The 21,767-nt window shown below is 59.4% G+C and overlaps 1 protein-coding gene across 5 annotated transcripts; it reads left to right on the forward strand.

Moving 5' to 3' along the window:
* The first annotated feature begins 858 nt into the window (after positions 1–858).
* Positions 859–21,142, forward strand: LOC131670836 (uncharacterized). Of its 5 annotated transcripts, none has more exons than XM_058946805.1 (9): positions 859–1,610; positions 3,921–4,102; positions 8,678–8,788; positions 9,219–9,394; positions 9,763–9,971; positions 10,560–10,835; positions 17,115–17,224; positions 17,321–17,621; positions 17,743–21,142. In XM_058946805.1, the coding sequence occupies exons 1-9, from the start codon at positions 1,197–1,199 to the stop codon at positions 18,202–18,204; spliced, it is 2,241 nt and encodes a 746-aa protein (XP_058802788.1). In that variant the 5' UTR covers positions 859–1,196; the 3' UTR covers positions 18,205–21,142. The 5 variants fall into 5 exon arrangements, with proteins under 5 accessions (XP_058802788.1, XP_058802791.1, XP_058802787.1 ...); XM_058946804.1 differs by having other exon boundaries at positions 860–1,610; positions 9,219–9,439; XM_058946807.1 differs by having other exon boundaries at positions 860–1,370; positions 9,219–9,439.
* The last annotated feature ends 625 nt before the right edge of the window (positions 21,143–21,767 follow it).

Here is a 21,767-nt window from a genome sequence, read left to right on the forward strand (position 1 = left end):
GCGCGCGCGCGCGTTCGCTCGCGAGAGCCGTCCGTGGTGCGAGCTGGCGCGCCGGCGAATTCTCTCTCGCGGACGCGCGCTCTCGCCGCCCCCACTCGCGAAGCTGGCCAGCTGATGAGAGCGGCCGCTAATAAACAAAGGATCGTTGCGCGTTCGATGCGTTCGCTCGGCGCGCGTGACCTCGTTGCCGCGCTTTCTTTTCCCATGGCCGCCACTTGGCGTGGACGCTTTTCCGGAGAGCCGCTCGACGGATCTCGCCGGCTGACGCTGCAAAACGAGGACGGAGAGACAAAGGAACATGGCTCGCCAGATCTGGCAGAAGGCTGAGTGCATAGCTCGCGCGCGAAGTCACGGAAAGCCGGCGCGCGCGCTCTCTCTCGCTCGCTCGCTCGCACGCTTGTATGCCGCTGCGGCGAGCGAGGGGAGAGGGGAGAGTGGCGCACGCACACTCGGTGGCGGGGCGGAGAGGTAGCTCGTCCGTGCGAGGCGGACGTGGAGGGGGTACCGGCCGCCTGCACCAACACCCGTGCAGCCAGCGTCCTTGTTGCACCGGCGAGGGTGGGGGGAGCTCGCCAGCCAATGGCGCAAAGTAGGTCAGACTCGGCCGCCAATGCCGGGGCGAGGCCGCGTCACGTGGGTTTGTTGTTATCTATCAGCTGTTTGCAGCGCCCGGGTTTGGCCGGCCGGTGCCGGAGCCACGGAGGCGAAAGGAGCCGCGCGCGCGCACCACACAGCTGAGCTACCTCCTCCTCCACCGCCGTCGCCGCCGCCGCCGCCGCCGCCGCCGCTGCATCGCTCGCACGCACACTCAGGCAGGGGCGGAGAGAGAGAGAGAGAGAGAGAGAGAGAGCGCGCGCCGAGCGCCGAGCCGAGCGGAAGCAGTGGAACCAGCGGCGCACAGCTCGCATTCTCCGAGCGGTGGCCGAAGCGACAGCGCACGCTTGCTGCTCTCTCCACCAGTCGTAGTCGTAGTTGTCGTTGTCAGTCGCCCGCAGCAGCCGCGCTCGAGCATACGCACGCCATGTCGCCGACGACCAGCAGCAGCAACTCGTCCGCCCCAGCCGCCGGCGGCACCTGCTGATCTGCCGCAACAATCGCGAGTCGTCGCCGTCGCGACCAACACAGAGACAGAGTTCGCGAGTGGAGCCTTGCGCGCGTGGACAGGCGGGCCCCCAGGCAAGCAGCACCCAGCAGAGATGTCGACCGGCAAGAGGCTGGCCAAGCGCAGCATCATCGGCACGCGCGTGTGCGCGCCCGGCGACGACGGCAAGTACTACAGCGGCGTGATCAGTGCCGTGAACACGCCGTCCAACGGCAAGCAGGACTCGGCCAACGGGGCGCTCAGCATCACGCCGCAGACGCGCTACCAGGTGCGTTTCGACTCGGTGCCGGCCACGGCGGCCGGCCCCGGCAGGGCACCGGACTCCAAGCGCGAGTTCCTCGACCGCGACCTCATCGGGCCCGGCTTCTCCAGCGTCTGCGGCGCCCGCCTGCTGGCCGGCCAGAAGGTCTTTCTCACCCACAATGGGCGCGAGGTGCAGGGCAGCGTGCTGGAGCATCGCGAGCACCTGGACGAGGTCGACGTCGTGCTCGCGCCCAACAAGCAAGAGGTGAGTGGGCCGCCGGACAAAGCCGAGGCCCGTCGTCGTCGCGCTTTCCCGACCCCGTTCGCGGCTGGCGCGCGAGTCTTGGCCGCTGACCTATTTGCGGAGCGCGGCCGCGCGCAAAGCGCATGCGCCCTGGCCCATTTCCCGCCGCGATATCGGGTGTCCCCCCGCGCGACTGCCGCCGCTGCCGATTGAGCAACAGCCCGAGCGAGCCGCGCGCCGAGCTCCTCGGCCAAAGATAGTTTGCCAGCCGGCCGGCGCTCGCTGGCGTTCCTTCGCGGCCGGCTGGCCGACCGGCGCGCGGCGGATTGGGTGTCCCGCGGCGCCAAACCTTCTGCCCGCGCGCGTACGTGGATGGAAAGGCGGCCTGGCCTCTCTCTCGCGGCGCGCGCTTATGTCACGAGCGCGCCGCTTCCTCGCTTACGCAAGTGGCCAGCGCACGATGCGCCGCACGTGCTGCTGGCCGCGGAAAAGTTTCGCGCGAGGCAAAAGTGAGAGTCACGCGAACGCGCGAGGACGAGGCGGCGCGCAGGCGGAAGGCCCAGCGAGAGCCGCGGGAGGATTCGGCGCGCGAGGCAGAGAGAGAGAGAGAGAGAGAGCGAAGTGCGGTCCTCGTTGCGGCGCGGGATCGATCGACGCTGCTTCGCGCACCGCGAGTAAGAGAAAGAGAGACCGGCCGGCTCGAACGGGGTTACTGTGTCACACACACGTTGCGTTGCGCAAGCAATCGCAGCCGCAGCGGCAACTCGCGAAAGTGTACTTTCTAGCTTGCTGCGCTCACTCAGCTGATGGAAATTCGCGCGCGACACAGATACTTAATAGCAAAGCCAGTCTGTACGCTAAGCGGTTCGCCTTGAGCTATCGCTGTCTCTCTCTCTCTCTCTCTCTCTCTCTCTCTCTCTCTCCCTCCCCGGCACTCGCTGCTCGTTCGCGTGGGAGAATTAGGAGCAGTGTCGCTTGTGCAAACGCCCTTGCGCAAAAAACCGAGCGCCAGAGGAAAATCGAAATTTCAGCTGGAGAAGCGACGCGAAGGTCCACCGCGGGCAATGTGAGCGGCGCGTGGTTTCGACAGCCGAGCGGCAGACAAAGAGCCTAGGTTGCGACCCAGTTGATACGCAAGCACTCGGCGAGCGGCGTCGCGCGGCCTGAATTCACTTTCGCCGCGATTTTTCGCTTCGGCTGCGCGAGTGACGTCAGGCGGCACAGTGGCACCGTTCGGTCCGCCGGCCGGCCGGCCGGCCGGCGCTTCTTCCCCTCGTCTCCCGCCGCGTCGCCGGGACGACAGGCTGCTGGCCGACGACGACGCCGCGCCCGGGCGCGGCTCGCCGGAAGAGTGCCGCCGCCGCGGCAACGGGTTCTCCGAGCGCGCGACGTCCGCGATCCCCGCTTTACAGTTATCGAGGCGCGAACGCGCGGAATGCGGCCGTCCGCTATCGGCCGTTCCGCGCGCTGCCCCCCGAGCTCGCCGCGTCCGTGCTCTATCTCGGATTCGACGCCGGAGCCGCGACGCCGTGTGGCCGTGTGCACTTTCACCCGCCCGAGCGCGCCGTGTCGCAAGTGCGCCTTCCTCTCCTTTCTTCTCCGCCAGGCAGGATCCGTTTCGCCGGCTCCCTACCCGCGACGCGGGCATTTCGGCTGCCGGCGAAGGGGGCCGCCTTTTAAAAGGACCTGCGTCGGCCCGCCAGACAGGTGTTGCTCCTCTCGAGTTTCTAGTCTGCGCTCGTTCGCTCGGCCGCCGCTCCCTCCCCCCGAACGGCGAACGAGCTCGAGCATCCGGCCGCCTGGCCCGTCTGCGTTTTAGAGGTCGACGCACCCGCCGCCCAGGCGACTGCCAGAGCCTGCGGGGAGGGAAATTTGAAAGTACAACGAGCGCGCGCTACGCGCGGAGAAAGTGCCCGCGCGCGCGCGCTTCTATTCCGAGCATGCACTTTCGCCGCGGCGCGAGAGCGCGATAATGACGGCGCCGGCCAGCAATTGGGAAAACGAATCGAGCGTGCGTGCGCGCGCCTGTCGCAACTTTCGCCTCCTTCGCTCCCACTGCGCCGCGCTGGAGCTTCTCCTCGCACGGAGCCAGCGAGCTTACGACACGGATGGCGCCGATTATCGAATTACGCGAGTGGAGGCTCTTTCTCTCTCTCTCCCCTCGCCGCGAGCGTGCCGGAGCGGCCTTTCGCAAGCGTCCGCGCGCCGCTGCGTCAGGGGCCTCCTAGCCGTTCGCGCGATGACGCGTCGCGCGCACTCGCCCCCTCCCCGTTGCCGGCGCAACGCGTCACACTCCGATAATGACGATGTTTCATTGTGTTGGGCGTGTAGAGCAACGTCACCTTAACCAAGCGCATCGACGAGGTGCGCCTGCTGGAGTCGCGCAAGAGTGCCAGGCTCGCCGACTCGGACACCGACTTCGCCCGGCTCGCCGACATGGGCAGCGACCGCAAGCGCACCGCCTCGCAAGCCACCATGGACCGGCAGGAGAGGAGCAACTCGCCCTATCACCCGTAAGTACTCGCATCCCCTCGCAGCGATCGACGATCGAGCCGCCTGGGCGTCTGGTTCGTATGCCGAGTAAGGGCACCGGGCGCTCGGCCGTGTCCGCCGTTCAAAGCCAGCAGCCGAGGTCACGTTTCTCCGCCGCTCCACCTCCCCCTCCAGACCAACAGCGACGCGGCGACGACGACTCGCGCGAGAGGAGCCTTGAGCCTACCCTCGATCCGAAAATCTAAAAGCAGCGGCGTCGGCACGCCCGACAGGTAGAGCGAAGCGTCGAGCGTGAAAAATATCTTTGCCCTCTGGTCGACTCCTCTGCCGAAGCCGCTGCCCGCGCGCCGGCCGGCGAGGCGTGCGATCAAAGTGACCACCGTCGATCCCTCGATTATAAATAAATGGCCGTGCTTGCGCGCGAACGCCGCTCTCTCTCGCTGAGAGGACGGACTGGACTCGTTAACGGGACATACGCGCGACTCGCCGGGGAATTACGGCACGCGAAGGTTAGCGCTCGAGAGCGCCAGAATTCGCCGGTATTCCCGTGGCGCAGGCGCTTTTTTTTCTGTTTTCTCATTTTTTTTTTCGCCTAATCTGCATGTGCGTGTGGCGAGCCGGTTGATGGGAACGCGCGCCGCTTTATCGTTCCTTTCTATCTTCGACGAGAGGCAGCCAGGAAAAACAGCGTATCGCGGTGCCGCCATTGTTTGCTCCCCACTGTCTTTGCGACCGGATAATAACGCTTTGTTTTTGTAGATCGCGTTTGCGCGCGCGCTCGGCTTAATCAACGACGCCAAGGAAAAGTCATTAGATCGACCGTCGGCTCGGCAGCTCGACTTCGCGTCATTGGACGTGTGCAGGTTCGAAAATTTGCTAATAGCATTCACAGGGCAGCCCGACGAGGGAGACAATTCGCCGAGCGGGTAAAGATATACAGCCTGCAATAAACTTTCGCTTTCCCCATTTTGGCTAGCTGTCCCCATCGAAGCCAGGACCATCCTATCACAAAGCAAACTGCACAGTTTTCCCGAAAACTCTGCGTAGCCTCTGTGCGATCAGCGCTCTTTTCTTTTTCTTCCATCGGCCCCCCTCTGAGCAGCAGCAACGCAGCATCAGCAGCAGGGATTAAAAGGACTGTGATGGATTGGGGGCGGACGAAATGCAGAACGCCGGCCGGCCGGCTTTTTTTGTTTTTATTTTCTATCCGAGACCTTATAAACGCACCCGACTTTCTCTTTGATGACCTTCGTGGACAAAGAGATGTCGCGTTATTTCGTTACAAAAACAATTTGGCCATTTGCCATTTTCCAGATGTCGCGCCTTTCTCTTCCTTGACTGCAATTTGCTGATTTAGACGTACGCTCGTGAATGGCCTTTACCGGCGAGTCATTTGGAAAGTCATCAAGGCAAATGTGATTTCCGACTGTCTCGACAGCTCTTTTGTCATTTGGCAGGACAATCGACGATTTAGAGTCCTCTAATGTTTACGGATCATTATCGGGCGGGGCAATCGTCGTTGGGCCTGATGAGTCGTCGACCGGAGGCTTTCGACATTCCTAACGGCCTCGCGCCGAATAATTCCTCTCCCTCCCCCCTCCCCCTCCAAGAGAGGAAGAAATGGCGATTATCTCGTCCACCCACGTTTTCTCGGTGAGCGCGTATCGTTGAAACTCGAACTGCCCGAGCTGCGCGGAGCAAAGGTTCGGAGAGGGGAATCCCTTAGCGCACGCCAGGGTCCTTAGTTTTATTTATTTTTTTTATTTCGTCTCTGCGGCGAGCGATCGTCGTGGAGGATATATTAAGACTCCGGAAATAGACGCACGAGACCGTTGAACCCCCCCGCGTTCTTCCCCTGGCGGATCGGTTCGTCTGCGGCGCTGGCGCTGTTTCGCCTCTGCAGAAACGACCTTCCACTTGATACTAGTAATCGAGCGAGCGAGCGAGCGAGCCCGAGCTTCTCGCGTATCCATACCGGGTTTCCCGGCGGCCTCCCGCGCGCCTCGCCCTCAAAGTGCCGACGCCGGCGTAGCTGCCCGCGCGAGCCACTCCCGGCTCGACTCGCTCTCGTCTCAAACGGGCAAATACGGATCGCCCTTTCCCACGTCGCCGGCTCGTCCGTGCCCAGAGTTGACTGATGATGGTGCAGTCTGACTCATCGCCCGCGCACATTCACGCGGCAAAGGAGTGAATCCCCCCCCCCCCCTGATCGCCATGGGCAAGCGGCAGCTTCAAGCTCGTTCGCGGGGCTGTCGTATGGAAAATAGGTCGATCAATACTTGGGCATAGCACTGTCGCGTAGCACGCGCTCGCTCCAGTTGGGGAGGTGGGCCGAGCGACGACGAGAGTGAAGCGGGAAAATAGGTCAGGTGCAGGGCGCAAGGCTTTTGCCAGTCCTCCCTCTCTCTCTCTCTCTGTCTCGCGCGCGCGCGCGCGCGCGGACACAGGCGCGTTTGACCCGGTTAGCCGGAGCTTCGTGCCGCCGCTGCCGCTGTGCGCCGCTCGAATTCGTCGCGCTCGCAGCCACGGCAGCACCAGCCTGCGCGGCTAATTGAGCTCAATCAGCCTAATCTCGATTGGGGCCATGGAAAGATATCTGCCAAGCGAGCGCCGTAACTTTCACGCTCGCGTCGCGCGCTTGTCATAATACGGTTGCAGCACTCGGCGGGGCTCGACGTCGCGCGCCTGCCCGACAGATGAAGAAAGTCCGCTCTAAGCGCGCGGCGGCCTTGCAAAATCTGTCTTTTGAGCAATCGACGTACGGCGCGTTGAGAAACCCGGCGGGCCCGGAGCTTTCGTTTTGTCTTTCTCTACACTTCCATTTTCGACAGAAGAGAGAGAGAGAGAGAGAGAGAGAGAGAGAGAGAGAGAGAGAGAGAGAGAGAGTGTCGCTGCCAGCAACAGCCGTAGGCATACATAATAGTACAGCGGATTGTCGAAGTAAGAATCGAGGTCGATCGATGCAGCCGGCGCGCCAGCGAAATGGGTCAGGTACACGGAGCGGCGTCGCCAACGCTCGGTTCATTAACGAACATATACATACGTACGTGTTTGATAGAGAGCGAGGAGGGGGGCGGCGGGCGCTCGGCGCAAACTGTAAAAAAGCCTAAAAATAGCAAACGACAGTAGCAGCCGGAAAAGCAGCCTGTGTGTGATATAACTCGTCGGGGCGGAAAAGTTGGAACGTGCCGGCTCGCAAGCTCGTAAAAAAAGCAACGGCCAGAAGGGGACGGGGAGCCGGCAAGCGCGCGCATCGCGCCAAACTGGGACAATGGGTCGAGTGCAAGCAGCAGCAGCGGCGGCGGCGGCGGCGGCGGCGGCGGCAGCAGTAGCGGCACGTGCACCAATACCAACGCGCGACGAGAGAACCGGCCGGCGTTAGAGCGCTCGAGCTTTCCGAAGGACACTCACACACGTAGCGAGCACTTATGCAAGCCTCTAGTGGTTCGACCTTTGCATCCTTGCGCCCGACCAAGGCTGCTTTTGTGCGCGCGCGCAAGCTTCGCTTTTCGCGGGTCGCGTGGGGGCCGCGAGTTCGGCCGGAATGGGGTCGCTCGATCCAGACCCCCGGGTGACTGGGTAACCCGGATGCAGCCAGCCAGCCAGCCAGCCAGCCGGCCGGCCGCACTCTCACGAGCCCAGTCTAACTGGGTCAATGCTCGTCGTCCAAGCGTTGCCACGCAACAACACACAAGCCCGCGGCTCCCTCCGCCGCATCGCGGGTCTCGCGTGGATTAAGGTCGAGGCGCTGGGCCTGGGTGCGGGTTATACGTCCGGTGCAAGCCGGTTCCGCGCCCGATCGATCGCCTCGGCTCTCCTTCGTGCCTCTTTTGCGCTCGCTCTCGCGCTAGGAAGACTCTCTCGGCCGACTAGCGAGTATTGATCTCGGTGCGAGTTTGCGGCTATCGCGCTGCCGCCGCTCGTGCCGTCGCTCTGGACTGCAGGCCGAATTCGCTGCGACCGACGGCGCGCGCTCGCGGGGGGCGCGCCGATGCTCCGCGGCTTTCTCGCTCTCTTTCGAAAGCTTGGGCTCGCGGTCGCGAGCCAGTTGTCTCCGCGTGCCTCGCATTCTGGGCAAAAGTGAAATCGAACGCGCGGCTTTAACGACTCGCCGCTGCCACCGCTGCCGCCGAGAGCCACGCCCACGCGCGACCTTTCGATTATGCAACTCCGCTGCGTTTCTCTCGCTCGCTCGCTCGCTGCCCGCTGCCTCCGGCTCTGGCTCTGGCTCTTTTGTCCACGCGCCGGCCGTTCTATTTGCGAGCGAGCCGAGTGCGTGCGACGGGGCGGGGGATGGCCGTTCCGGCGAGCGGTCCATGGGGGCGCCGTAACCCACTTTTCACAGCGCGACCCACTTGCGCGCATCTCTCCCCGGGAATTCCAGATCCCCGCGCGACCCATATTCCCCCGACGTGGCGCTTTTGCAATGCGCGTCTCGGCGCGGGCCTACGGCTATTTTTAAGAGCGCCGCGCGCCCGCCGAGCAAGCCGGCCAACGGGAGGGCCCTCGGCGCGCCAATCCAACGTCCAGGCCGCGAGCGCCCGCGCGCCACGCACGTCTTACCAGCGACGTTTCTTTTTCATGTGCTTGTCCAGCAACAATGGTCGAAACATGAACTGGAAGCCGCGGCGCCGCACTCAATCGGAGCAGAGCCACAGCACGGACACGTCCACGGACAACAACGCCGTGGAGCCTGCCGCCTGCCTGTAAGAGAGCGGCCCGCCGATCGATCGGCCATTCTGTCCTCCTATGCTCCTCCTTCGGCATTCGATTCATTCGCTCCATGTCGAAGCACGCATGCCGGTTGCCACGCGCGTACGCGCTGCGCTAGTGGGCGTAAGGCCAAGCGCAACGAGGCGATTAGCTGCTGCCGCTGCCGCCGCTGCTGAGGTCGTCATGCCATGTAGGTAGGCGCAGCAGCAGCAGCAGCAGCAGCAGCAGCGGTGGTGGTGGCGGCGTTGCGTCTCGTCCTCGTGCTCCTTCGAGCTCCCGATCGTACGCGCGCATTGTTTCTCTTTCTCTCTCTCTCTCTCTCTCTCTCTCCTTTCCAAGTGGCTCCCGGAATGGCGCGCCTGCACGACCAACAGCCTGTTCGCCGACGATGACGCCGGTTTTTCGTTTGCTTCGTGATTGCAGGCGAAAGGACAAGGCCAACAACGGCCGGACGGGCTACAACGACTACCAGCACGACTTTGCCGACTGTTCCTTCAATCTGGAATTGGACGGCAGCAAGCTGAATTGCTACCCGGACAGCAATCTGTCGGCCGACGACGCCTCGGCCGCGCTAGTGCTCATGTCGCTCGCATCGCCCAGTAAGCAGACCCAATTCGAAAACTACTGCTGCTCGCAGTACAGAAGTAAGAAACGCCCCTCTTGGTCTTCTTCTGGCACGATCTTCGCGACCGCATTGAGCCGCGGCTGGAGCGATCGCCGGATCGGGCGAGCGCCGAGCGGAACGCCGCTAGCGCGCCGCCGCCGAGCGTACGAGCCGAGAGAGGCCTTGGAGCCTCTCCGCGCGCGCGAGCGGTCAAGTTCAATTCCTTGCCGAGAAAATCCATTATTCGCCGGCGAGGCTTCCAGCGAGCGACCTTCGGCGCTCGGCTCAATGCTGCCGAACGAGATCGGGCCTGCGAGCCCCGCGGCGACGGCCACGAGTCCGAGCTAATGCGTCTCGTTGCAGGACTGGGCACCATCTCCGAGTCGTCGTCCAGCGGCAACAGCAACGCATCGGTCAGCGAGAGCGAAAATTCCTGGCGCTCCGACAGTCCACAGTCGGCCGAGGAGTTTTACGCGGCGCACCCGCACTCCTCGTCCGCGCCCAGCAGCCCCAAGGACGAGGGCATCGTGCCGGACCTGAGGTACCCGCACAAGTACAGCAAAAAGCGCAGGGTAAGCATCGTCGTCTCCCGTGCACTTCCGCGTTCGCGCGCGCGTGCGTCGCGATCGCACCGCGGCGGAGCGCCGTCGTCGCGTTGCGTAATCAGACCTTGAAGAGGCGCGGCGCGCGCGCGCCTGTGTCGGTGAGGTAAAATTGGCGGCTCCGCGGCGACTCGGAATAGCGAGCTTCTCCGCGGCGAGTCATCGCCGCTCGCCGTTTCTCGCAGAGGATCGGCGTCGCGGGAGAGAGCTCGTTTTGGCGTCGTCGAGGGAGACCCACTCGGACCGAGGAGAAAGGAATTCACCTAACGATCGCCGCTCGCGCTCTTCCTCCCCGCGCCGAGATAAAGACGCGGCTTTTTCGACGATAGAGCGCGAGACAAAGGCGCTCGCGATAAGCCTATTTCGTAATGGCGCGTCGATTGCCGGCGCGAGGTCGACGGCGGGCGCGGCGGGCGCGGTGGGCGCGGCGGGCGCGGTGGGCGCGGCGGGGCAGGTACCGCGAGAGTCGAGGAGGAAGCGTTATCGCGGAGCGAATCTCGCGGGGGGGAGGCGCGCGCGGGCCATCCTCGAAAAATAAAAGCCACGGGCGCGTTGCAGGCGACGGAGGCGGTGGACAGGTTCGAGGACGAGCGAGTACTGTCGCGCTGCAGTCCCAAGAGCATCGCTCACAGCAAGGTCCATCCGCAAGTGGTCCGGCAGTTCATCGTGCAGGCGAAGGCGAAGGCGAAGCGAGGCAGACCGCCGGCGAATCGGCGAGCGCGAAGCCCGAGCCCCGTTGCGTCGGCCCCGTTCCAAGACGCAGCCTCGGACGACGAGGACGTCGAGAACTACAACGACCTGTCCAACACGGAGATGTTCTCCAACGGCTACGACGTAAGTCACAGCTGGTCGGCCGCTTGGCACGCGCCCGCCAAGCGGCGTGGAGCGCGCGGAAGCCGCGGCTCGCGGAAGCGTCTCGGAAAACTACGCAGCCAGCGCTTGGAAATAGGTCGCGTCGGGGCCGCACGTGTCGCGCGTCGCGGCTCGCGGCTCGCGGAGAGCGGAGGCCGGGGCTCCGCGGCCGGCTCGCCCGCGTCTCCGCGCACCGCGGCGCGCGCGTGGCGAGCCCAGCCGGCCGCCGGACTCGGGCGGCGGCGCGACCCTGCCGCCGCGCTGTCGCCCGCGCGGGAGCTCGCCGCCGCGCCCGCCCGGCGACGACGGTCGCTCGGCGCTCGCCGACGGCGGACCCGGCAGTCGGCGGCGATCGATGCCGCGGCGCGCGCGACACTCGCGCGACCGCCCGCCGCGGCAGCTGCAGCGGAGGAAAACGGCGCGTGCACTTCGCGAAAAGCCCTGACGTCAGTCGACGGCGAGCGGCACGTGTCCCTACCCCTGGCCCCGCCGCTGCCCCGCGAGCGAGCGAAGGACGCTAGGCGCGCATAGACTCGTCGCGCGGTGGTGGGGCGCTAAGGTCACCGCGGCCCTGACTGCACGCGCCGCACAGCGGAGAACTGCATATCGCGCGTCGCGCCGCGCTGCAACCCGCCGGGGATTTCTATGCACCGTCGATTCTCTCTCTCGCTCAGGTTTTTCCGCTCCCCCTCTGCTCGACGGGTTGGATTCCCGCCGACCGGCCGGCGCGAGTCTCTCGCGGCGAGCGCTCGCTCGTTATTCAACTGCGCATCACTTTTATCGACTGGCGTCGTTGACTACACTCGACCATCTGCGCCGCTCGCGCGCTTATCTGCCTCCGCGAGTACATATGTTTGTAAACAGAGTCCGGGCGAAAAACGCGCCTCGGCGGATTCTAAGATCAAGGCCGCGCATATGGCGGCGGAGAGAGCGCGAGAGCTTCCCGCACGGCGTGCCAATGAATTCCTCGAGTTATTATAGTTGGCGGGCGGTGCGCGCGCGGTTGCGTAACGCGCGCGCAGCGGCGGCTCCGCTGCTGCAGCGGGTTGCGCAATCGCGCGAGAGCCCGGCAACAGGCGCGAGCGAGCGAACGAGCGAAGTGCCGAACAGCTGATCGAAGCGAACTTCATTGTCGAGGACGCTGTGCTGCCGCGGCTGCTACTGCCGCTACTGCTGCTGCTGCTTCTGCTCCTGCTGGCGCTCTTGTACGCGCCAGCGCGTATACGCGTATACAAGGCTCGGCTGGTCAGCGCAAGCGCGAGCTTTCGCACGGGGACTCGCACTCGCGCCTTGTTTTTACGGGCAGCTGTTTGGAGGCCATTTAAATCGAGTATTAGTAAACAGATCGGCGCGGCAGGGGGAGGCGGGCGAATTACGTCAGCGCAAAACAAGCGGACAGAAACAGAAATCCGACCCACATACGCGCATCCGGCGCGCGGCATAACCGCGGCGAAGGGTCACGCGTGCGCGCGCGCGCGCGCGCGCCGGCTGTCCTTATTAGGCAACAAGCAGCTGATCGCGCGCGACCGAGCGTCGATTCGCACCTTATTAATAGCCGCTGCCGCTGCTGTTAAGCGAGCGCGCGGCGCCACTGCTCAACCGAAGATCAAGTTCAGGAAAGTTTTTCGCGCACCGAGCGTCGATATTTGCGCCGCTCTTATCGCTCGTTCACCAGCCGCGCGCACGCGCGCGCGAGCGCGGGGAGAGGGGCCGACGTGTCGGCCGTGACACTCGCGACGATTCGGCGACTTTATCGCGCGCGTGAGCTCGCGCCGTTTCCGCCAATTACCGAGCGACGCCGGCGGCCGCGGCCGCTTCGGTTCGCCTATCTGCCGCTACGACTATTCGCCGGCCGGTGCGCGACCGTTTGCGCAACTAGCGTAGTTGCGCAATAGCCGCGCGGCCATTATGTTTTTCATGTGGCGTGCCACTGACTTGACTGTTCTCTCTCTCTCTCTCTCTCTCTCTCCCTCGCTCGCTCGCGCGCTCAAGGCTTTTCCATCTGGAACTGTCGACGCGATGATCGCGCGCGCGCTCGCGCTAACCAGCAGCGCAGCGTGTGACGTTTACGTAACGAGGAGAAAACGCGACGTCGCCGCTGCCGCCGCCGCCGCCGGCGAGTGAAGGGAAAACTTGGCGCACGCCAGCGGCCGGCGGATGTGATATTCAGCCGGGCCCCGGTAGGCGCACGCTCGGCTCGTACGCGCCTAGCGGTACTTAGACGAAAGTCAAGGCCGACCCGACTTGGCCGAATGTGCCTGGCGCGACTCGGACTGCTCAGGCCTTATCGTCTGAACGGCGGCCTTGACCGCGCGCGAGCAACCGCCTGGAATAACAAGAGAAACGACGGGCAGATGCTAATCCGAGCGATCGCGGATCGGCGCGCCGCGGCGACGACGACACTCTCCTTTCGAAATCGCGAGCGAGTGGTGGCGGCGACGGCGGCGGCTCACTTTCTCTCCGCGCTGCACGCGGCCCGCCGCTGCGCTCGGCCTGAGCAGCCAGCGCTCGCGCGTCTATTGCGCAGCACAGCCCCGACCGCAGTCAGCTGTCCGCGGGACGCGTGTGACGCGCGTGCAAACAGCTGCTGCGCCTAGCGCCGAACGCCTCGCAGACCCGTCGTCTGGCTGTTCGCTCGTCTGGCGAATCAAGTCCACGACCTTGCTAACGGTCGATAGGCCGACGAACCTGGCGGCGCGCGAAATTCGCGCTCGGAGAGAGCGAGGGAGAGAGAGAGAGAGAGAGACCGCGCGTGGCCGGAGGTGCGCGAGAAGCGGCTCGCGCGGGAGCGGACTTGACGCTCGCGCGCGAACAATGCGCGCGTCGCGCGACCTTCGCGTTGGATATTGAACCCGCGCGGCCGACGAGCGAGCGAGCGAGCGAGCGAGAGAGAGAGAGAAAGAGACGGAGAGAGAGCCGCGAGGGCTTCTTTACGAGGACGGCCACCCCTTTTTTTTCGGCGATCAATTTTTTGCGCGACTGTCCTAGAGGCCGGCTCGCACGACCGGAGCAGCGCCGGCAAGCGTCACATCCAAACTCGCTCGCGGAAGCCGCTCTTTGTGTGGCGCGCGAGGGCTAGGCACTATTTATACGCGTTCGCGAACAAAGCGGCGAGCGGAGGAGGATGCCACCTCGCGCGATCGACGTCGATTCGTTCGGCGGCGAGATAGAGAGAGAGACAGAGAGAGAGAGAGAGAGAGAGAGAGAGAGAGAGAGAGAGAGAGAGAGAGAGAGAGAGAGGAGAGAGAGAGAGAGAGAGAGAGAGAGAGAGAGAGCGCGAGAGCGAGAGGTCCGGCGACTCGCGACTTTCGTGCTCGAGTTGGCAACAAAGGAGAAACAGCTGTCGCGACGACGCCGGCGAGCCACGGTGGGAGAGAGCAACGTGTGATTAGCCGGCCGGCGTTTTCGCAATTGCGAAAGGGCAACGCTCGCTCGCTCGCTCCCGCCGTTTGGCTCGCTCCTCGGTTCGCCGTCGACCGGTAAACGCTCTGGCGCTGATGGCGACGTAAACAACCTCGGCGCGCATGCGTCTCTCCCTCTCCCCCTCGAAGGGCTGCTCCGCGCTCTCCGAGGAGAGCGAGAGAGAGAGAGAGAGCCGAGTCAACGATCCCGGCGAGGGGCTCGCGGCGCGGCTGTTTTATCGCGGCCCGCTGACGACCGCGACAACCTACCTGCCTCGGGGCCGCAGGAAGACAAAGGAAAAGCCCGCGAAAAGTCGACGGCGCCGTGACTCACTCGCGCGCCGCTAGCGGTCCGGAGCTGCAGCGTGGTCGACGACCCGAGCGAGCGGCGAATTGCGCAGCGCGCAGCGATACAGCTACCCGTGACACTTTCTCTTGCGAGCGCGTACCTGCGAGGCCACCGATCGGGAAAGCCGCTCGCGCCGCCAGGCCGCGACACAAAGGACGGCCGACGCGCGAGCCGCCGGCGCCGATCGGCACGGGCGCGAGGAGCCCGGGGCGCGTCGGGATCGGCGCCCGCGACAAAGCCATTGTCCGGCAGTCGAAAGTTGCGCGGGCTCGTCGGCGCGTCGGGCCTGCCGGGACAGGGCGGCGCGCGCGGCGTGTGTGTATCGAGAAGGGTCAACGTCCGACCCTCACCAGCCAGCCGCGGCACGCACACACGGCACACGGCAGCGGAGCAGCGAGTTTCTCCCAGCTACAATGCGTGCGCGGCCCGAGCGCGCTCGGCCGCGGTGCAGCTCGAGCGGCGGCGGCCGGTTTGTTTTGGTTCCCCGGGCGTTAGCCCGCCCCTCTCTCTCTCGCGCGCCACGGCACCCCCACTTTCCTCCAGCAGCTGAGCGCGAGCGAGCGGCTCGCAGCCGCAGCCAGCCGGCTTTCTACGACGCGCACAACGCGGGAAAGGGGGGGGAACGACCTCGACGGATAGCGGCTGTGCGCTGCACCGCGGCAGATCAGCAGCCAGCGGCACTAGCCGAGCCTTTCTGCCTTTGTCTCTCTCTCGCTCTCTCGCTCTCTCCCGCTCTCTCTCGCTCTCTGCCTCTCGAGCGCTGATTTCTTTTCCAAGCGATCTCTCGCAGCGCCGCGTGTTTCGACACCTCGCCTCGCTCGCGCGCGAGCCTTTCTCAAGCTGCCGGCCGCGCTCCTTGGGGAGAGCGGCGAATGCGCGGGGGCTCGCGGCTAGATGGCCACACTCCTGTGGAGAAAGAGCCGAGCAAAGCAGAGAGAGGAGAAGAGCCGGCCGGCTCTCCGCCCAAGCGTACAGCGCGCACGTGCTGCTGCTGCTGCTGCTGCTGCTGCTGCTGCTGCTGCTGCTGCTGCTGCTGCTGCTGCTGCTGCCTGTGCGCGCCGCGCGGCTCTGCCAGCCTGCCGACCGCGGCAGGTCTCTGACCCCGCGGCGCTGCTGCCACTGCCTCCGCTCGCTCGCGGGCCTTGAGACCCTTCGCTGGTCGCGCGTAAGGCCTCTGCCCAAGGGCCCCGCGCCCGCAACAAGTGCCTCGCGCGCACCGGCGCACGGCCATTCCTCCAGCTTCTCCCCCTCGCTCGAACAAAGAGCGGTTTTCCTCGTTAGCCGATTGTCGGCCGCGCGACAAAGGCCTCCGGCCCGCGCACGACCCGAGTTTTCTTTGTCCGCCGCGCGCGCATCCATTAGTCGGAGCCGAGGCGTCACGCGCCGGTCGGACAAAGCCCCAAACTCGCGCGCTGCGCAGATTCGACCTGCACGAAGCCCGCGACGCGAGTGCACGCTCGGAAAAATCCGCAGCGCGGCGCGCTCGATAACGCCAAGGCGGGGGAAGGCCGGCGGAAGCCTTTACGGAGGCTCGAGAGGCAAAAAAGAAGGTGCTTTCTCTCTCTCGTCGACGGCAGCGTCGCCGACGGATCAATAAGCACGTGCATGCAGAAACGGCGAGAGAGAGAGAGGGAGCGAGCGAGCGACGGCGGGCGGGAGGGAGGGAGAGGGCGCGAGGACAGGTAGCCGGTGTAAACAAAGAAGCGTGCGCGCGCGGCACCGGCGCGGCGGCGCGAGCATCGATCTACAACGCCTGCCTACCGAATAGACGGGACTAGACGCGACGCGAAGCCTCGCCAGACGTCAGCCCTCTCCACTGGAGGACTGCGTGGGGCGCGGGCTTCGAGAGCCGACCATGACGAACGAGCCGAGGCTTTCGCAACGTTGCGAGACGCGCTCTTCGCCCGACCTGTCCGCCTCCTCGCTGACGCTCCGCGCGCGGGGAGCGACCTCCGATTTTCACGAGCGAGACTGGACGCGGGCGGCGCCGCCGTCTCGCGCGCCTTTTTTTCGAACGAGCAACGAGAACCGACACGGAACGGGGCCGAGACGACGAGCAACGGAGGCGCGCGCGACAGATGTCAGGCCTGTCGATGGTAACCTACAGCCTGGTCGCCGCCGACACGCCGCGCGCGCCACGAAAACGCCGGCTTGTCTCTCTCTCTCTCTCTCTCTCTCTCTCTCTCTCTCTCTCTCTCTCTCTCTCTCTCTCTCTCTCTCTCGCTCGCTCGCTCTCTACCCCGCCTGCCTGTCGTCAAGCGCGCAACTAGTGCGTCATTCTAACCTTCGAAAAATTTCGTTCTCGCAATACGTATTTGCGATTTCGCCGTTGACGCAATGGACAAAGCCGACGATCGGTCGGTGCACGGGGAGATTATTTTCATACGAGCGCTCGCGCCGCGGTCAGCTCTGCTTTTCTTGCTCGCGCGCGCGCGCGCGCGCATGTTTGGCAAACAATGCTATTGCGTAAGTGGATTTCTGAACGGGAATGTTGTTGTTTGATTGTTACAGCACTGCGCCAAGTACAGATGCAATTGGCGCGAAGGAAATAACGGGCCGATATGCGGCTTAAAGGGCGACTTCGTTTCGCTCTCTAGGCACGTTATCCAGCGCCACTTGGAGTAAGTATCAACGATGAGGATGACGTATGACGCAACCGGAAGCGATTTGCGAGTCATTTGTTAACGGTTCTTATTTCGGCGACTGTTACATTACAGTGACAAGGACGACAATCCTGATTTTTATGTCGTCGAAGACGACGAGTCTAGCTTGAGGAACGTCGAGACAAAGCCAACCGAATGCGAGCTCCCCACCAAGTCGCATTGGGACATGGTGAAGCCGATGACCGCCGATCCCGCGTACATGAAAATGCAGACTCATCGCAACCAAATGATCTTTCGTCCCGTCGAATCACTGATTCATGCCGGACGAGAGTTCGTCTGTCAGGAGTACAGGGAGAGCAGCGGCAGCCTCTCGCCACGTGAAAACGTGGCACCGCAGCAGAACATGTCACCACCGGTAAGTCAAATTATTCCCTCGAACGACTGTTTCTTTTCCACGAGCAACGATATTCCGGCAATTCTCGTTTGCCACCTGCTCCAAAGCATCAAACCAACCACGATTATTCTTTGCAAAACAGCGGCCAGTCAACAAGCCGGTAAAGGCGAAAGCGTTGCAGCAGCGCCAATTTATCGCCGGCAGCGTCAATGGCGGCAACGGCGCTGGCGGCGCAGCCAACATCATGAACAACAACAACAACAATTATCATACCAGCAATCAGATGGCGAAGATGGGCCAGGTGAATGGCAATCTGGGCAAGATGCAGCAGCCGTCACAGACCACGCGACGCACGCGCAGCGACGTGAAGAAGTGCCGCAAGGTCTACGGCATGCACCGCAAGGATATGTGGTGCACGCAGTGCAAGTGGAAGAAGGCGTGCCAGCGCTTCCTCAAAGAGGAGACCAATGACGCATCCGACGAGGCCGCCGCTGCCGCCGCCGCCGCAGCCGCCGCCGCCGCCGCCGCCGCCGCCGCCGCCGCCGCCGCGACCGCGACCGCGACCGCGGAGATTCCGCCAGCCGACCACCCTGGCATCAGATAGATCGAGGCCAAACGATCCACATCGTCGATGTTGGATCACCAATATCATCAGCTGTACGTGCCGCTGCCGTAGCAGCGCGGACAATGAGCGCCTCGACTGCCGTATCACAAGCAAACGACAAATACAAACAATAGCCGACATGTCCGCGCTTAAGCACGTACGCACCGATGATGCCTCGGTCATTCAAAGCACAAATCTTAATTAATTGTTTATTTAATTGAGTCGAGATAAGCTCTCCTGCTCGTCGCGGATCGCGATACCTTACGTATAACTAGCGAACATACATATTAGGGAGCTTCTCTGATTGTTCTCAGTGTCGACGCCGCTGTGGCCGTGACTCCGGCCTCGCTCGCTCATCGTCCGCTCCGACATATGGATCGAAGCGCGAGACCAGGGCTACTTAGTTCAAACAAATAACGTAAACTAACAAATACACAGCAATGATCACATTACTTAGAAGCTGTACTTCTCGATACTACGGCATATATATATATATGAGATATACCTACGTGCATCTTCTAGATATATACGTTATACATCGGTAAGCTGTGAAACGTCAATGTATAGTAGTGTTTTTTGCGCAAGTCTCGATGGACACAGACACGATATGAAAAAGTACACGAAAACACACTCATACGGCTCAAAACAGTGATAACGATGCGTACTGGAACACGAAACGAGTATAAATAGCGAGACGCTGTCCGAGGAACCACAGCTCCTCCGTTGCATCAAGTATGCAGAGCAGTGACATAAGGTGCTCACGAGAGAGCGCGTCTCTTAAGTCAAATTTATTCTAGCTAGAGCAAATTATCAGAGAAATAAGGGGGAAACAAAATAAAGAGAAGCGTCGACCGGTGGAGTAGCGCAAGTGGCTCCCGCGGCGCTCTCGATATAGATGACGATTATGCGATACAGAAAAATAATAGAAAATCCTGCAGCAAAAAAAAAAAAAATATATATATATATATTACATATATAAATATTATATACGATAAAGCGACTTGTGATATTTTACGTAATTTGTCAGAAAGCCCCGCGCTGTCGGGGCCAAAACAAGTTTCAATGCAGTACACACATTTCCTAGCGCGCGCGAGGTATTGACAATTTGAAGTGGGGAAGACGAAATTATTAGTTCTTTCTTCTTACCGACTCTTTGACACCAACAATATGCATACTGCCAGAGCGTAAGGAGTAAGTTTGCTGCGCTCTAAATATCGAGATGCGCGCCGCTTAGACACTTGTTTTTATGGGAAATAGGAGAAATTTGAGGAAATTGGACTTTATTTTTCTCTCTTTTTTTTTTTTTTTTTTTTTTTTGTTTTCGTATTTGTTGTTTTTTTTGCGTAATAATTTGTGTGTGGATATAAAATATTCGTCTCGAACCGATCGTACGAGCTGTGATCGTTTTTTAAACCGCAAAATTATTTCAAATCGTTCTTTCGCTTGTTATAATTGATTTCGATTAAGCAGAATTGGAGGTTTTTGCTGTGTATTTTGAATATTATCGTGTGTTTTCTGAATAAATAAGAACAGTCTTTCACGAGTAGTCACCATCTCGTATTTTTCTAGGGCTCGTCTAATTTTTTCTTGAATAAATAACGGTTTATTGTAGAACCAGCGGTTACAATGAACAATTTTTTATATTTGCATATTTTTTTAAAACAGGACAAAAAAAAGGCAGTAGTTTCGCGTTCGTTTTTTAATTTGCCATTTGATGCGATTTTTCTCTCTGTACATTGATAATTCTGTAAGAAATACATTATATGAATATATCTATTTACGATGTCGAATCTATGATATCAATTGAAGGAAATTTTGGCAGAGCTTCAAGTACGATTACGATTAATTGATGTACAGAATTCAGCATGATATATAATAATCGTTTTTAAGAGTTCCAACCATAATCGATGTGCGTGAAGATAAGAAAAAATTCGGTTTTGTTCAACGGATGTATGTTCGTATACATTGAAAATGTAAATATAATCGAAGCTCTGTGATTGTATATAATAGTGTAGATGTGATAAAACTCGTTGACGATGATTTTTAGTGGTATTTTAATATTGAAACTTATGGATGAAAATCATGTTTTCGAGAGAGAATAAAAATTAGTATTAAGTAACAATGCAAGCGAAAGCAAATAATGATTATTAAGCAAAAGAATATATATTATACATATATACATATAAAAAACACGACTGATTCGTGCGATCGATTCGACAATTCGCAATACACCATATTTGAGCTGAGAGTTGATATAATTAGGATGGAAAGAGTCGAAACAAAAGGTTTCAAATGTCATTGATACCTCGATGGCCTGGATGTTACAATACCGAACCGATCTCAGTAATGTAATGAAAAGAATAGCAAAAATTGCAAAGCTTGAGCTGCAATTTTTCGAGACGTATGGTCGACCCGAATGGTCCTCGAGTCGATCAAGATACTTCACTGCCCAACTTCTCGCCAAATTGGATTAACGAGAAGAATTTAACTATAAGGCGTAAGCAATATATATGTTATAGATTATTATTGTAGATGTGCATCAGTTGCATTAATTATGTTTATTATTATTATACAATTGGATATGAGCTACTGCCAAAATATTGAAAAATTATTTACTCTTTAACCTCTATTTTTTGAAATTTTAGTGTTTGTTGTGTATATGTACACGTACATATATCGGAAAAAATATTTTATCACTTCAATCTATTATGTTGATCATGACTTTTCTTTTTTGACAAAAAAAGGGCAAAGCAAAATTGGAGGATATCGTTCATTTTATATACTCTACTCTTCCAATATTCTTGAGACCTACCGAGGGTTTATCGCCTTTGGTCGACCATACGACGCATTATACACACGTTATAATTTAGTACGATTTGTTAGTTTTAATTTCATATTTGAAATATTATTTGTATTACTATTATATCTTATTATTAAATCTATTATTATTATACCATAATTATCATTACTATTATTTATATATATATATATATATATATATATATATATATATATATATATATATATATATATATATATATATATACTATTGTGCGTTAGACATGATATTTTATTATTAATATTTGCTGATAATTTTTAGACAAGAGATAAAGAGAGTGAGATAATGAGAGTTGACAGTGAGAAAATGATGAATGAACTCGTCAAGTATTTCAAAATACTCGGACAAAAGAGCGCATCCACACTGCAAAAACACAAAAACAATATATTTAAATATTGTTACGATGATTAAAGACAAAACGGGGTAATCGTACTTTCCGAGATTTTGAAGACAGACGTGGGTTTCGAAGAGCATACAAAATATAATAGACTAAATGGTACCGTATTGAAAAAGTCGCTGAGAAACACATAGATACTTACACACTTAAAGCAAGATAAACATAAAAAGCAAAACGCATAAGTGAAGGATATTTCTCCGCTGCAAAAAAAATAGATGAAAATGAAAATATACAAATCCATGCTGTAAAAAGTAAAAAGGGCAACTCACGCTCTCGAGTCTATATGTTTCTAAAAGACTTTTTTAAGACTGGCCGCTCATGAATACA

The sequence above is a fragment of the Phymastichus coffea genome, unplaced genomic scaffold, assembly GCF_024137745.1.
Source record: "Phymastichus coffea isolate CEN01 unplaced genomic scaffold, Cenicafe_Pcof_1.1 PCOF00116, whole genome shotgun sequence".
In the NCBI taxonomy this organism is placed as follows: domain Eukaryota; kingdom Metazoa; phylum Arthropoda; class Insecta; order Hymenoptera; family Eulophidae; genus Phymastichus; species Phymastichus coffea.

What these genes read in the sequence shown, in the direction of transcription:
- LOC131670836 (XM_058946804.1), top strand. Translation starts at nt 1,197, where the DNA reads ATGTCGACCGGCAAGAGGCTGGCCAAGCGCAGCATCATCGGCACGCGC. An exon ending in GTTATCCAGCGCCACTTGGA is followed by an intron (nt 17,225 to 17,320) that starts GTAAGTATCAAC and finishes GTTACATTACAG; the next exon opens with TGACAAGGACGACAATCCTG. An exon ending in AGCAGAACATGTCACCACCG is followed by an intron (nt 17,622 to 17,742) that starts GTAAGTCAAATT and finishes TTTGCAAAACAG; the next exon opens with CGGCCAGTCAACAAGCCGGT.